Source organism: Emydura macquarii, unplaced genomic scaffold (genome assembly GCF_026122565.2).
Source record: "Emydura macquarii macquarii isolate MOO-44397 ecotype Brisbane River unplaced genomic scaffold, CSIRO-AGI_Emac_v2 contig_1119, whole genome shotgun sequence".
Classification (NCBI taxonomy): domain Eukaryota; kingdom Metazoa; phylum Chordata; order Testudines; family Chelidae; genus Emydura; species Emydura macquarii.
Window position 1 is genome coordinate 7,846,966 of NW_027131256.1, and position 16,601 is coordinate 7,863,566.

At 44.5% G+C, this 16,601-nt stretch overlaps 2 protein-coding genes across 3 annotated transcripts in view; one reads left to right on the forward strand and one right to left on the reverse strand.

Moving 5' to 3' along the window:
* The window catches only part of TIGIT (T cell immunoreceptor with Ig and ITIM domains), a 59,949-nt gene that overhangs the window by 40,172 nt on the left and 3,176 nt on the right, over positions 1–16,601 (reverse strand). Inside the window, exon 1 of one of the 2 annotated variants that reach the window (XM_067546074.1) lies at positions 5,780–5,881. The exons of the other annotated variant lie outside the window; for it this stretch is intronic. The gene's annotated coding sequence lies outside the window, so the exon portion shown is untranslated. Of the gene's footprint in view, positions 1–5,779; positions 5,882–16,601 lie in introns of those variants that run through there. 2 annotated transcript variants of the gene reach the window in all.
* On the forward strand, positions 291–12,899 carry DRD3 (dopamine receptor D3). Its single transcript, XM_067546424.1, is given in 7 exon segments — positions 291–572; positions 8,377–8,489; positions 9,771–9,913; positions 10,433–10,629; positions 11,671–11,753; positions 11,755–12,008; positions 12,700–12,899. Coding segments are annotated over 7 exon segments (1,272 nt in total).

Consider the following 16,601-nt stretch of genomic DNA (forward strand, 5'->3'; position numbering starts at 1 on the left):
AGCCCACTGCTCTCTCAGATAGTGTTTTCCAGTAACTCTCTTACGCAATGTTGCTGTACATGGCTAAACAGCTGCCTCACTCCACATGGCTGCATTTCATTGGTGGATGAAATGCACATCAGATACACAAATACAGGTTAAAATCCTGCATCCTTTACTCAGGCAAAACTCCCATTGACTTTAAGAGCTCCAGCTGTAGAATCATTTGCAAGAAAGACACAGGTCATAGATGAAGATATTGCTTACTAGAATTGCTCTATGTCTATTTTCAGCTCTCCCCCTGCCTCCCAATGGCGCTCTTCACCAGAGTCAACAGCTATCTCAACACAACTAGCTCGGTCACACAGGGGCAAGATAACGTGACAGAGTCTAGCCTGCCAAACTCCCACGCCTACTACGCCCTCTGCTACTGCACCCTGATTTTGGCCATCGTCTTTGGAAACGTACTGGTCTGCCTGGCAGTGCTAAGAGAACGCACTTTGCAAACCACAACTAATTACCTGGTGGTGAGCCTGGCCATGGCAGACTTGCTGGTGGCCACGCTGGTGATGCCATGGGTGGTATATCTGGAGGTGAGTACATCTTAGGCCACAGTGCCATGTATAAATGCCACAGGTGGTGTTGCTATTTAAACATCAATGAGACATGTTCAGAGCCCACGAAGGCCACTTTTGAATCAACCAGCAGCTTCACTGTCGAGCACTCCTCATTCCCAGACTGGACCCTCTTTCGGCTGGTCTAAGCAGCAAAAGGCCAGGAGAAAGAAGTTGAATCCAGACCTCCTACAAACAGTAACAGAGCACCAATGGTGTTAGGCCACCCTTGGCAACATATCCAAGCCTTGCTGGCACAGAGAAAGAGACTGGGGACTTGACTCTCCATTGCCCTGCATCTCATGCAGTCAAACACACCAATGCAAAGTGGGTAGAAAATGGTACCTTTTGACTTTGCATTGGTGTAAATAACTACATTTGGAGCAGAGCAATGGAGAATAGGACTCCAGAATTCAAATTTCCCCACACAGCAGTGTGGAACACTAATTATTGAGCTTCTCCTGACTCCATCATTTTTATTGATGGAAATCCATGAAGGATTGTTACATGGGGGCTTTTTAAAGCTATTTTTGCACAAATTCAGAGAAAGCCACTCTCTGAGATACGTAACAATTGCAGCTAATGTGCATTAGTTATAGACGTTAAGCCTGGATAAAACTACAAAGGCTTTGGAGACCATTATTCCATTGGTGTTTCCTTTAGGTTGTCTGTGTCATTCTCCTAAAAACTGATGTCCATTGCAGAATCATACTGAAGCGGTAATTAAGAGAAATGAAGGACCTGTTCTTATTCATAGGTGATACAAATAATGACATTGATGATTATTTATGGCACGTCATAATGGGTTAGAAATGAAAGAATACCATATTGCATGCTACATCATATTCGTAATGAAGTCAATGGCAAAATTTAGAAAATCTAGATTGAACTAGATATTCCCTATGTATGTTAGCTGCAAGTTAGTTCAAAGGTGTTAGATCTGTGATCTCAAGATGAGAAAGCAAATAAAGATGGAGGAGGCAAAAATGAGGGGCAAAATGAGAAAGGGTAAGGAATAAAGAAAAAAAACACTCGGGAGGGAGAGACTGGAGTGAATTGAATTTTAACAGTGGAAGAGAAATGCTGTTAGAAAACTAAACTCATTTCAAACCAACAACACTTTGCATCTACAGTATCTTTCATCCTAGAATCTCAAAGTGCTCTGTAAGCATTAATGAGTTTGTCAGGCCCCACAACAACCTGGTGAATTAGGAAAGTATTATCCACATTTTATGGGTAGGGAAACTGAGGCACATCAGGGTGCAAATTTTACCTCCCTGCAGCTTTGGGGCCACAGCTTAAGAATGGAACTGTGGGTCCACTTTGTAGCGGCAAAAACCTTTACACTCTTGAAACACAGAGAAGTGAAGTGTCTTACCCATAGGAAGACAGAGAATCAGAAGGATAGCCAAAAAGAGAACCCAGGAGTCCTGACTCCCAGTCCACTTCTGTGAGCATTACACAGAACTTCCTATGCACTAGTAATACAAAGGTGAAAAACCCAGAGTACAGAGGGTTACTTGGATTTTTTTCAGCTGTTTGTGGAATAGATGCACATATTGGCTGCAGTTTCTCGCACCTGTGAGCAACATCCTTTAGTATGATGGTGGGTCTCTGGTGTTTCATCTAGTAGTGCAGTGACCAACCATTCCCAGGGAAGACTGAATAATCCACTCCAATAACCAAAAATCATGTAAAATAGTTATTTCTAAAGTCCATGTTTGCCAAGATATCTGAAACCTGCTGCCATCGATTTCATAATTTATGGTTCAACCAAAGGTGGTTGAAGGCTTTACATTTACAAGTCACTTACTATCCCAAAGCACTTTGTAATATTTTTAATACATTATTTTTATAGGCAACCTTCAAACAATCTGTGGCCTGGACCTTGCCCAAGAAGTTAACTCTGGACTCTATTGTCCTTGCCATCTGTCATTTAACCTATAGCCAATCCCTTTCTGAGAAAGATTGTGAGATGGCGGTAGCAAGCCAACCATAGCAACATCTTATCTTCCAATTCTTGGAACCCAAGCAGTCAGGTTTCTTGGCACAGAAACTCCCATTCATCTTAGTGATTGACAATTTCCTGAAGGAAGTCATTAGAGTCCAGTCCTCTTTACTGCTACTGCTACCATAGATCTTTGAAAAAAGTCTTTGATGTCATTGATCATGAGCTGCTGTTGACATAAGTGCTAGACCCACTAGGGGTGGATGGAATCCTCTGACATCTCAGAGGACGGTGTGGGGCATTTGCTTGTCCCTTAGGAGGCTTCTCTGCCGTGGACTCCTACAGCATTTCATCCTCTCTTTCCTTATCTCTCTGAAAAGCCAATGCAGAACATGGGTTACAACATCAGAATGCTGATGATACCCAGCTCTAAAGCACCTCAGCACCTAGAAGGTAGCCATCCCCAGTGTCTGGCAGGGTTTGAAATCTGGGTGCAAACCAGATGACTGAAGCCAAGTTTGAATAAAAGAGGCAATGCTAATTGACAATGAGAAGCACAATAAAGTAGAAAGTCAAAGCAACAACTGCTCTTTCAATTAAGAATGTTTGTTCCCTTCTACCAAAGACAGTGAACCTCACGTTTTGACGTGATTCATCAGTGTTTTTAGACTCCTAGATATGACATCAATGCATAACTTTGAAAATCTGCAGATGGCCATGATATTTGGTTTTATATATTTTTAAAAGGAGCTCAGGGGAATGAAGACTATAATCTTATTATTCACAATGTTTTTAAGACATTCACATTTTAAATTTCTCCCTTTCTCAAGTGTCAGTGGTTGTCAATCCAATACCTTTCACTAGCAATATTTCAAACAGTGTTGGAAAAGCTAAACATAAAACATTGTGTCTTGTGAATAAAGCACAGGACTGGTAGTCAAGAAATCTGAACTCAGTAGGAGTTTTGCCAGGATTTCATCCATGGGCTCTATTCCCAGCTCTGTCACTAACTCACTGTGTGATCTCAGAAGCCTGTCACCTCACTTGTCTGTGTCTCAGGTTCACTATCTGTAAAATGGAGTTAACACCCATTTAAGTCACACAGGTGGTTGTGAGAATTACTTTAGTTAATAGTTATGAAGTGCTTTGAAATCCTCAGATGAAAGGCACTAGGGAGGTCAAACAAGTATCCCACTAGCATAGGGGAACCAGAAAGGCAAACTGGCAAGTTCTAGTTTCATTAACAAAGCTAAGTGGAATAGAAGTAAAGAACGAGCAAAAATAGCAAAAAGCAAATTAGGTCCATAAAAATTTTTCAGTTGTAATAATCTATATCAAATTCTGATCTCAGCTACCCCTGGATAAATATTGAATAACTCCCCTGATTTCAATGCATTTACTCCACATTTAGAAGTGCTGATTGGTGCAAATGAGAACAGATTTCAGCCCATCATTTTGATCTGACAAATGTCCCTTTTCTGTGTGTTAGGGCTCAGTGTGTAGTCAGTCTACTCTGAATGTAGAACCCTGAGAGGTTTCACTTCAGAGCATTTTATGCCAAGATTTTCTTCAGTTTCACTTCTAGCGGTTCACATTCCCAGAGTTTCACTTTGAGTGTAATGTGCTAATGAGCTCAGAACTTTGGAAACTATCATATTTGATATACTTACACATCAGCTGCGTCATCCACACCTCGCTTTGATGCAAACCCCTGGCTCCAACTTCTGGTGAAAGGTTCTTGAACCCCTTCCCCAGTCTTTTATGACCAACTGGTAATGAGTTTTGTGTTTGCATCAAAATATGAAACCAGATGCCCTTTTTGTGATTCTGTTGCAAAAATTCAGTATTGTCAGCTTCATACATTCAAAAAATCATGAGTTTGATTTCAAAATATCATAACATTAGCTTAAAAATTCAGATTTATAAAAATAACTTTTAGACTCTGTTTTCTGGTGTCATTGCCTTTATGGTTCAGGTTTACAAGCTTTTCTGTACAGCCATGAGGGCTAGAAACTTATTTTTTTTTAATGAAAGCCAAGATTTTCACCTAATCACAGGTCTCCAGCAGCTGGTACTTCAAGAAAAACATCAGATAGCACAATACACTTTCATATTTTGCACAGCTCTGTTTTTAACCTACTTGCACATCTCTGTGGGAATGCTGGAGTGAAACAAACAGGAACTAGTGAATAACAACGAGCATTTCAGATATGGGGCAGTAGGAGCATGAAGGTGAGCTGAACAGATGCTGAAAGTTTCATTCACTCAAGCACATTGTTTTCAGTAATAAAAAACCCTAATAAGCAGCAGAGTGATCTTATTTCATAGACTTGCCTCATTTGCTTTCTAGATTTCTGCACTCTTCATGCTGCCTGTTGCCTTAGAAGCTGGGATTAATAACAGCGCCACTTACTGACTGACCTTGCATTAGCGTTCCTGAGGTGGGGAATTGTACACATTTGATTGCCCATGGATGATGGGAAGCCATCTTCAAGACACGCTCACCCTCTGCTCCAGATCTCATGCATCACCTTCTGTAGGTCCAGGAGGGCTGGATGCAGACTGATGCAACAGCCCAGGGGATAAGAGGGGGAGTCCATCATTCCACACTTACCCCACAGGAAAAAATTATTACACTCAGATACTGCATTAATTTTTCTACAGAGCCTCTCTGCTGTGAGACATCCCCTTATGAGGAGTCCTTGAAGCAACACACTATCAGGAAGTTGGGGCAGGCTGGCAGGGGGCCAATGCAAATATCTCAAAGTGGATCTGCAAAAGGGAGGGCAAATCTAACCTCCTGAAAGAAAATTTTGGATTCTTCCTTCCTCCTCCCCCCAGTTTTTCCCACTGGAGGATAAAATCAGGCCCTGGCACAAATTCATACTGCACTTCTGATTATACTTAGCTTATGGAAGGGAGGCTGCTTCCTTGTTTCTCTCCTCCTCCTCCACAGATCACTCAGGCAGCAGGAGCTATCCTAATAGCTGGGAATCAGAGGGATTTGTTACAGATATAAAGTGCTCCCAGAGGTGACATTTGCCTTTCAAAAAAGGAATTTGGGTTTGTTTGGGTTTTTTGAAAGTTCCCCTTCCTTTGCCAGCATGGAGAGAGGCATGTGTGTGAAGAAGCACACTCTGGGCAGCTTTGCCTAATGGTCAGGGCATGAGGCTCACCCAATGGTTGAACAGGGGTGATCAAGCCTAGTGGCCAGAACCCAAATGAGGAGTCAACTTACCAAGTCCAGGGAGCAAGCTGGGGCCAAGGGTCAGAACCTGAGAACCAAGAACTAACTACAAAGAGCACAGAGTAGGCCACCAGAAACACAGCTATCAGAATAGTACTCTGTTGAGCAGCTGGAGACCCAGCTCTGCTGCAGGGAGTTAAGAATGTGCCTGCTATGGTCTTCAACCAGTCAGGAGACCCAGGTTCATTAGCTGACCCAGCAGAGGGCATTGAGCTGGAACTAGGTTCAGCTGTGGGTCTCTTCCCCTATGTGTAAGACTGAGAGAGAGAGAGAGAGAGAGATCCTGCCCTTCTGAGCTAGTGATGAGAGGCTGGAACTAGCTACAGAGACTTAAAGCACTAGGCTGCTGGTTCAAATGACAGCTAAATAACTACTACAACGATGGGCACATTATAAAAGCGATTGATAGATCAATAGTCACCAAAAGTCTTTAAAAATCTATTTGATTTACAGTGACTTATGTATGCCTTGTAGTGGACAGGTGTTCACATCACAGTCACTCCTCCTTGTTGGCAGCTTCAGCACACAGACCAAGGAATGAATGAACCATGGAGACCGCACAGCCATTTCAGCCCTAGAGTTGGCCCCTCCAGGGTCAAAACTCATTTATTTGTTTTCCAGTCATCTAAAAATGCAGTTGTGCTGTGCTCTGGGTGTCGGTACAAAAATATAACCAAATGGTCAGATCTAACAACCTCCTGACCACACCCAGACTCAGATTCAACATCCCCACTCAGCTCTTCACCCAGGAAAAGCGTGGAAGAATGGATGGATTTTGTACCATGACCTGAAAATCAACAACTTCAGGCTCCCGTGGAACAACAAAGAAAATCACCTCTGGGGTCAAACACCTACCTCCAGCCCCCTTCCTTGTCAATGAGGGGACAGTAAGCCTGAGTGCCTCTGCTGATCACAGCTGCCTTGGTAGAAATGAGTTGGGAGCCAATGCAGTTCACAGAGCACATAGGTAATGTGAAGCCCCTATTCAATAAGCTGGCGGCCCCATTCTGCACTTAGCTGACATGTACGAATGATTTTCAGGTGTAGAGCATGTTGCGATGATTCAGTCTAGAGGGAAGAAAGGCAGGGATCACTGTGGTGAGATCCACATCTGAAAGGAAAGGTCACAACTGCCTGGCCAAGTGCTCTTGGTCATTGCTGCTGTCATTGCACTGAAGCAGGTGAAGATCCTATGGAAACTTGAGCTGTGATCCTGAGTAAAAAAGTAGGGCAAACTCCCTCATTCGAAGCAGCTTTTTCCTCCACTATTTCTGTGGGGTGGGAGGGTAGGGAGAAGCATTTATTTCTCTTGTCCTTGATTTTTTGTGAATAAAAACAAGCCTTCCATCTCCATGGCTGTCAATCTAACACTTTTCACCAGCACTAGCAACAAATGTATTAGAATTCCTGTAATGGACAGCTAATCAAGGGCTCTGAACAGCTTAATAATCCTTGGTGCTTTACGACCAAACCAGTGGAGGTGGCAGTCCATCTAGCCTGGCATCAATGACAGAGGTGAGTCAGCAACATGAATCTTTATGAGAAATCTGGGGAAAATGAATGTTCCAAAGAGATATGGCCTGACCTTTAGTAACTAATAATCAAGGAGGTGTTCACATCTGACCTTTGGTGTGTTTGGAATTCCCAAAGCATCTCCTGAAGATAACTTCCCAACACTAGCACTTAAAGAGGACGTGAAATCCTGTAGTTGGGCCTCCACACTGATGCTTAGCTAGGTAAAATGGGCATTTACATACCAAAGTGTTGATCTGAGCATGTGCAAGACTTGAAAAAGTCCTCACTAAAACCTGAAAGTTGAGCTGAGCATGTGATTTATCTGTCACAAATACTGACCACCTCCATGACATTATTCCATATATTTTACTTTATATTTTAAATGTAAGTAAGAGAATACTAGAAATGGGCTTAAATCAAACCCCCAAATTTCACCACTCCTTGAATTCTGGGAAAGTTTGGATCCAGATCTAATATTCAAAGTTGGCAGCTCAAGCCATCCTTTACAACAAGTGAAATAAGATTCATACAAGATTCTGGAGAAGTACCTGGGTCCCAGAAGGATCTGTGTGTCATGTGAATATGCAGAAATCCTGGGCAACAGAGTCACTTTCCCAGTTCATTGGCTCTGGAATAATTCCAGAAGTCTAGCTAGAAAGCATTCTTAGCTACTCATTTTTGTTTGTTTGTTTTGTTTATGATATGCCTTAAACAGAGAAACTATGTGTTACATCAGTTGTAATTAAATTTCTCTGGCAGTCTTCATGCTAAAACGTTGGGGTAGGGATTGTTTTCTCCTAATTTTCTCACCTTCATCCCTTTGCAGCACACACAGAGCTGTGAAAGGAGAAAATCAGGTCTCCTGGGTTCTATTCTTGATCTACCAATGAGAAACTTTGGGCAAATCGCTTGAACGCTACATGCCTCGGTTTCCCCACCTGTAAAACAGGCATAATAATGCATCATTAATGTTCATGCAGTCCTTTGATATCCTCAGCTGGAAGGGCCAACAGAAATGCAATGCATTAGTCTCCAGTGCAAAGCAAGACTAATATTTTGAAATTGATGCTCAGGTGACTGGAGGAGTCTGGAATTTCAGCCGTGCCTGCTGCGACGTCTTTGTCACCATGGACGTGATGATGTGCACAGCCAGCATTTTAAATCTCTGCGCTATCAGCATTGACAGGTAGGAGCCAAGGAGATTAGCATGAAGATAGGGGTAGCTCTCAGGACTGGGCATGGATGGGACAACAAGATGGGTCTGCTTGCATAATGGTTGGGTATAAATACCTTGTCTAAATGCCAAAGGTGAAGCAGATACCTATGTGAATCCAGTCTTTCTTGAAAGTCTCCAACCACCATCATCATTATGACTAGTATTGTTATTGTTACAGTCATGCCTACCATGTACTTGGTGCTGTACAAACACAGAAGATGGCACAGTCCCTGCCCAAAAGAGCTTACACTATACAAAGACAGGGAAACAGAGGGTGGGGGAAAGCAGCACATCATCATACAAGGAAAGTGTTCAGGTGGTGGTTTTCCAAGCCCAGATAATAGAGGGGGAGATTTTCAAAGGTACAAAAGTGAGGTAGACATCTAATTCCCATTGAAAGTCATTGGGCGCTTAAGTGCCCTTTGCCTTTGAAAGTCTCCCCCATCGCCACGATGTTTTCACAAACACAGTTTAAAAGAGAGAGAAAAACATTCTTGACATGCTCTTCAACCATGCTATAGTCTTTAGGGTGTGTTTAAGTGGAGCAGATGACTGGTAACATTGTGGGACTGAAACAATTAGTGTTTAAATCAATTCCCAGTGTCTGGGTCTAGGTGGTAGTGGTAGGGATCGCCACAACATTCGGCACAGATCTCAGGAGCTGCAGCTTTAGAGGGCTGATGTCCCTGGTGGTTGGCCATTCCCTTCTGACATGATTCAGAGGAAACTGTGCAAAGCAAGCCTCACAGAGGGCCTGGTCCAAAGCCCATTGAAATTAGCAGGAGCCTTTCCACTGATTTCAGTGAGAGGATCAATGAGTTGGCTCATGTCCTGAGTTTCCAGCCATGTCTGTCTTCTTCCCCAGATTTCAGAGCACCAGGAGCTGGTAGCCTCCATTCTAGCATTCTGCCTCAGCACTTGGGCAATGTCAGCTGTTCATCAAAATCTTAACCTTAGGTATCAGTGACCATCTGCTTCTCTGTTGTTCCTCTTACTCCCTTTCCCACCTGCTTACCCCCATTTCAAATCCTTGCTCCGATTATTCAATCTCCTTGTTTTTATATCCACTACTTTCTCTATCACATTCCCGGTCTCCCGTTCTCATGCTGTCTTCACGCCTCCCTGTCAAACCTGGGTTCTTTCCCCCTCTCTGTCTCCTTTGGTTTGCTCATTGTCTCCTCTCCACCCAACCCCTCACCTTTCCATGCCTTTCATCCTCCTCCCCGTCTTTGGAGCTGGTTTCTTTTGCAGGTACACCGCCGTGGTGATGCCAGTTCAGTATCAGCATGGCACGGGGAAGAGCTCCTGCAGAAGGGTTTCCATTATGATCGTGATGGTCTGGATGCTGGCATTTGCTGTGTCCTGCCCCCTCTTGTTTGGCTTCAATACCACAGGTAACAGCAATTTCCAGAGCAGGAGTGCCTGAGAAGGATTGGAAATGGAGGTGCCCAAAGCGTGGCTCAATGGCCAAATATGGCCGACAAAGTCCGAGGCAGCTGCTGAGAACTACAGATTCTGCAGCTAAAATGGGGCAGGGATTCAATTCACAGGGAGACCCTGTATTTGAGGGCCCTTTCCAGTTTGACATTGGCATGTGGGATCTGCTGCTATTCTAGTGCATTGGTCTGCGTTTGACCAGCTCAGCCTGCACTGTACCCAGAAAGTGGAGGCACTCACTTACCACTGTGATGAGCGGGCAGGCAGACAGGCTGGCCAAGATGTAAGTTTGTATTGTACCATAACCTATATCTCTGGAGTTGCACCTCTGTGACATAGGCCCATGGCTACATTAAACGCAGGCCACACTTGGCCCATGAACTACACGTGGGTTCACCTTGATGTGCACCAAAGCATCCTTGTAGTTAACTAAAGCCCATAGCAGCCTAACCACTACCCTCTCTCTTTTTCTCTAGGGGATCCCAGTGTCTGTTCCATATCCAACCCCAATTTTGTCATCTATTCCTCGGTGGTATCCTTCTACCTTCCCTTCATGGTGACCCTGCTGCTTTATATCCGGATTTATTTTGTGCTGAGGCAGAGACAGAGGAAACGAAACCTCTCCAGGCGGGGCAGCCACAACATCAGCATCAAAGATTGTTACACACAGCAAGTAAGGCCCATGTGAATGCAGTCTGAACTCATCCAATGGCAGGGCATTCTCTGCCTCCCCTCCTACGCCTTACACTGAGCCTGGGGACTCTATTGATTAGTGCTTTCCATCACGATATAGGAAACCCAGGTTTGCTCCCCAGTCTGGGAGGGTCTGGGAGTCAAGACATTCAGTGCTATGCATGGAGGAAGAAAAAGGCCTCCTGTGGCTCAGCAGAAACACCCCAGGAATAAGGGCTCCAACCAAAGCCTTGCCCAGTCTTCAAAGGAGGGGATATTGTTATTAAGCTTGTACCCATATCTCCACTCTCCAAGATCATCACAGCAGAAAAGGGCAAGGCTTAAATCAGTGTTGCTTCAGAGCTGTGACAGAATGACCCTTCAGCATTCTGGCTTTTTTTCATGGATATTTTAAATGATCAGGGCCGCAGGGATTGCAAACTGTTAAAGCTCTCCTCGCCTAGCAGATTCAAAGGGTCAAACAGCTACAGAATTCTGCTTGCTCTGCTCCATATGTGGCTCCACTATATTGCATTAACGTGTGAGGTTTCCTCACCACAATGCTACATTGGAAAATATGCGTAAGGGGAAGAAGGGAGTACCACTGTGCACAAATATACTCCGAAGTCGGGCAGCAGGGACGTGGAAGGTTCACATCCAGGGCTCTTGTTCATCCCATTAAAGATAGAGGTAGGGTCCAAATCCAAATTTATATTCCTAACTTCCATTGATATTAATAGAAATTAGGAGCCTAAAATCCTTTGAGGACCTGGGCCTTGGCGCAGAGTAGAGATGCAGGGTTCTAGGTCATCCCATTATGAGATGGGGGTCAGGTGCAAAGTTCAGCTCCAGCTCCAAGAGTGGATTCGGAACCTCTCCAAAGTTTGGGTGAATATGCATCCCGGGCATTGATTCAGGCCCACTCCCTGCTTTGGTGCCAAAAGGAAACAAGAGCTCCCCTGAGTTCCAGCTTGCACGTGGTCTGGCAAACTGCATTGTTCACACATGGTTCCTAACTTCTCTGTGGATTCTTTCTTTTCAGGAGCACAAAGAGAGGAAAACTTTGTACCATGGTCACCAAGACTCCCTCTCTTTCCATCTGCAGTTAAAATCCCCAATCCAAGAGCCCCCCTGAAAGGAAGTTGCTGACCCCCTCTGACCTGCAGCAGTACTGCAGCTTCTGCCAACAAGCTTCCTTCACCAGGGTGGGGATCAATGGAAATGAGCTAAAAGAGGAGAGGAGAAGCAGGGCACGGAGCTTGGAGGTGCATAAACTCGGCAATGGCAAAACCTTGACCTCTTTGAAGCTAGTGCAGCAGCAGCCCCGGACAGTACAGCTCAGAGAGAGGAAGGCCACACAGATGCTGGCTATAGTTCTCGGTGAGTGAGAGGCATTCTGCCTACCCATCTCATGGGGTGGGGTTCAGTGAGGCTAAGTGTTTGGAAAATGCTTTGAGATCGTCACATGGAAGATGCTATTGAAATGCAAAATACTAGCATAAAGTGATAAAAAGGACTTTTGTAACTGAGGGCTCCTGCTGGTGTGAATTGTTGTAACTCCACTGACTTCAGAAAGATCTCTTCTTGTGCAGGAGAGAAAAGCAAGGGACAAGGAAGAGAGACTTAAAAGTTCTGAATAATCCTGTCAACTTTTAGGTACCTCTCTGTATTGTGAATCTTTTGATCAAATCATTGATTTTTGACCACGACCAACCCAGGTGTCGGTCAATAAGAAAAATCCCTTAGATGATGCCTCTTTCTCTGTAAATGAGACCACGCCTCTCTATTGGTGTCTGTAGTTTAGTGAATTAGATGTCTCTTAAAGAGCAGGGACCAACCTGAGTTGTGAACACGTGCGTGCAGGGAACATGATTGTGGTGGGTGTTATGAATCTCACTTTATGAAAGGGGAGACTGAGGCACAGAGAAGAGGTGAAGTGACTTGCCCACAGTCACACAGCTGGCAGAGCTGGGAACAGAACATGGTTTGGCATGAGTATAAAAGGGGACAGAGTTTAGCCCTGAGCAACAGCATTCATCCAAAGTCAATATGGTCTCTCTTTAAATCCTAGGGACGTTCATAATCTGCTGGCTGCCATTCTTCATGACCCATGTCCTGAACACCCACTGCCAGGCTTGTCATGTAACCCGAGAGCTCTACAGTGCCACCACATGGCTTGGTTACGCAAACAGCGCCCTCAACCCCGTCATCTACACGACCTTTAACACCGAGTTCCGCAAAGCTTTCCTCAAGATCTTGTGCTGCTGCTGACAGTGGGGGAGAAAGGACAAAGACTTGATTTACTAGTAAGCCCAGATGGCTGTGGCAGGCAGGAGCGTGCTGAGATTATTCCATAGCGAGAGCCCATATGGATAGACTCTCTCAGCCATCAGCGGGGAGAGAACTCAGGACCTTCTGTCTCACAAGTCCAAAATGCTCCAGCTAAAGAAGGATCTCCATTGGCTGTTGCCATATCAGGATTTCTATCCCCTATAAACTGTAGCCACTAGAAAGCACCCTGTTCTCTGGCATACACTGCCCAGTACAACACAAATGGGAGCGGGCCAAGTTTGGCTGGCTTCATTCACTGAATCAAAGGTCCCACTTGGATTTCCTTAAATGCTTAAGATTTCCTCAAAAGCACAGCTAGAGGTTCTGGGCTAGGTAGAGAGACAAAGAAGCAGCTTCATCAGCACACACCTCAATGGCTCTCCAGTTCAAACATAAGCACACACTGGAGCATTAATCACAACAGTGTATCCTCATTATGAGTTCTCAGGCATCTCTTGCCTTTAGGAATATAGCAGATACATAGGAGTCTTAGGGTCTGTTTGCATTATGATGAGGTGTGATTCCAGCCCATGTCGACATATCCAAGCTAGCGTTAATCTAGGACTTATCTACACAAACATTTCATTTCTGGCAAGATGGGGCGTGAGTCTATCCTCCACTGGCTTGCCATGGTCTAACCGTCCACGTGGACCCTGCTGATGCGCAGGGACTAGATCAAAGTATTTTAATGAACTGTTGATGGGTTTTGGGTGGGTTTGTACAACCTGCACTGAGGCTGGTGCTGCTGTGTCTAATTAGATTCAAGCTCGTTTGGGTCTGTCTGTCTCCATGTGTTGCACTCACAGCTCCGATTGCAGTGCATGAGTGTCAGGCATACCCTTAGCCTCCCTGCATACACTTTAAGAACTTCCTCACCCTTTCATTGCAGGATTCTCTCATTGGGGAAAGCACATTGCTAACAGCAAGTGTGTTTGTACTAAATCTTCTTGATGAGATGTCAGGAATGTGCCCACTGGGGTGTAGGAGAGCAAGAGGGAAATTGCTCCCTCCAAATCTACCGAGGAGACTAAGTAAGTGAGCTAGTAAATAATGTATAGAGGAATCAGTGTTCCCCCTGCTGTTTCCAGCAAGGGGTTGCCCTCTACAATTCGTTCAGTTTCAGTAGTTAAAAGAGAGCACAATGCAAGCACTCAGATATCACAGAGAGGATTGTAGTATGAACACCTAGGTAGAGTGGATAGAATGAGCCATTAAAGCAGATCCTCTGCTGTGTAAATCAGCATCGTGCCACTGAAGGCACTAGCGCTATGCCCATCTACATCAGCTGAGGATCTGGTCCTAAGACCTGACTGTAGGTTTCAAAGCTTAGGTCGTCCTTTCACTCCTGGCAGTGATATCATTCACTGCTAACAGCCTCACTGCTGCTGGTATCTTTTTGTTGTTTGTTAGATATAAACTCATGCTACTGTGCCTAAAATTAAGTCATTTTAGAATAAGTTTTGTGTCACAAAAGATTTAATTCCCCCAATTAAATACCCCACTACGATGCCAGCATAGTATAGCTTGCATATACAGAGTCTGTTGTGTTGATACTCCATGCAGGAGGAGTATCATTGTTCCCTTGGTAAGGTTTGTATTAGTAAATTAGACTGTCAGTAGAAGCTAGTTGCCATAGGTTTAATGTTGCCTTTCCTCCTAACCCAAGGATCAGCAATAAATTGGCAACTAATGATCTACTGTATCTGCTGTCATCTCTTAGGGCCATTAAATAAGTGGTATTGGTTGGGATTCCACTACAATATGGATGACAGCCACATATTTCTGTCTTCTTCCATGGGTGGTCTTTTTGCTGCCTAGCTGGTATATGGGAACCAACAGCTAAAAACAGACATAAGTGCAGAGAGGTGTCCACTGAAGGCTTTATCCCACTAGCCCCTGACTCCCTTGGCCGCTCTATTCACCCTGCTGTCCCTTTCAAGAACATAGCTAGAGTAAGAGAGTGGCTTTCTTTTTACTAATGTCATCTTCAAGTGCACATAGCTATGGCAATTGGCCCCATAGTGTCCCTCCTGGTGAAGAAGAGACATGACTCAATTATAAAGGCTATAGAAGGATTCTTTACTGAAACTGTTGGATGCAGGCAGACCCTGTGGTTCTCTCTGACTCTCTTGCTCCCAGACTGACACAGCCTGTGCTACTTTGTGTCTCCACATAGGGTCTCCCTAAGTCCTGGCCTGGCCTAAGCAACAATGGAATGAGCTGCTGACTCCTGTATCTTTACACGCCTTTCCCTTGTTGGTGGATATTCATCCCTTGTAGTTCCTGAATGCAACGGCCAGACTTGCCCTGCTGAACAGTATAGGTTGATCACATCAGCCCTGTGCGGCATGGGCCCCATCTCAAGAGATGAGCCTACTAAAACATGTCTCCTTGCACAAGAAGTCCTTCCCCGGCTGATCTCATCTCTTTCAGCTTCTCTCACTGTACAGCATTCAGCCTGATACATCAGCTCAGGCTCTTGTCTTGCTCCCAAGATCAGGCTCAGATATGTTGTTACCCATATTTGTCATCTGAAGCTGTCAATCTATTCATGTCCTTGTCCATGCCACAGTTCCTTTGGGAAGTGCTCCCTTTCGCTTTAGCATAAAAGCTAAAAGTTCTCCTTAGCTTCTGGGCTATCTAGCTGAGATCTATTCATGTCCTTTCGGATGCTAGCAATTTGCACCCTTGGGACTGTTTGCTTGGGATGATGCCTTGGACGCTACATTAATTGAATAAAATGATGCAAAGCAAGTTTGCAGTTGAAGGTTGTGGCTTGGTATAGTATTGGCACGTCTATAAAATCCTCCATCTGCAGTTCCCAAAGTGCTTTACAAATGTTAAGTGATGATTGGGCTCCCAATGAGGTTGGCATCATTACTCCCCCCCCCCCTTTTACAAAGTGGGAACATGAGGCACAGAAACAAAAGATGTTCCCAGTGTCATACAGTGGCACAGCTGGAAATCAGTCTGTGCCCTGAACACTAGTAAATTCTTATAGTGATATGTGTACTTTGAAAAATGTGGCAGATGTGTTTCTGGTCTGTGCTAAAACAAGCCCATAGTGTTACTCTTTCACCTGTCTAGTGGCTCACAGCAGCACAGAGTGTGTTTTCAATAAGTGGAACATTCATAGTGGTGTGGATTTACCCTCTAGCTTGTGTTGCTGCGATTGCTCTGAGCCAAGAAGTTTGCTTCCCCCTATGAAACCTCTATTTATTACTTGCTTTACAGTAGTGCCTAGAGGTATCAACCTCAATTATTCTGTGTTTGTACAATGCCTAACACGGTGGGGTCCTGGTCCGTGACAGGGGCTCCTGTACTGCGAGACAAATAATAACAACTGTATCCCCAGAGTGTGAGAACACAGTCCCTCAGCTGGTGTTTGCAGGATTGGTTCAAGATCAAACTGTTCTCTAACCTCTAAGGTCATTTCAGAATTGAGGGAGGCATGGTGAGGGCAGTGATAAAAGCTCAAGCTGTAATCAGAACGATGTGATGTTAAGGTCCAATTTCTTCGGAACCATCAGGGGCAGGAAAGACCTGCTGTGTGCAGTTGCTAGCTTTCCACTGGTGTACTGTACGGTATTAGTTTATACCCCTGGTTGTTAATGAGTTAGGAGATATCAGATCTTAAAACAG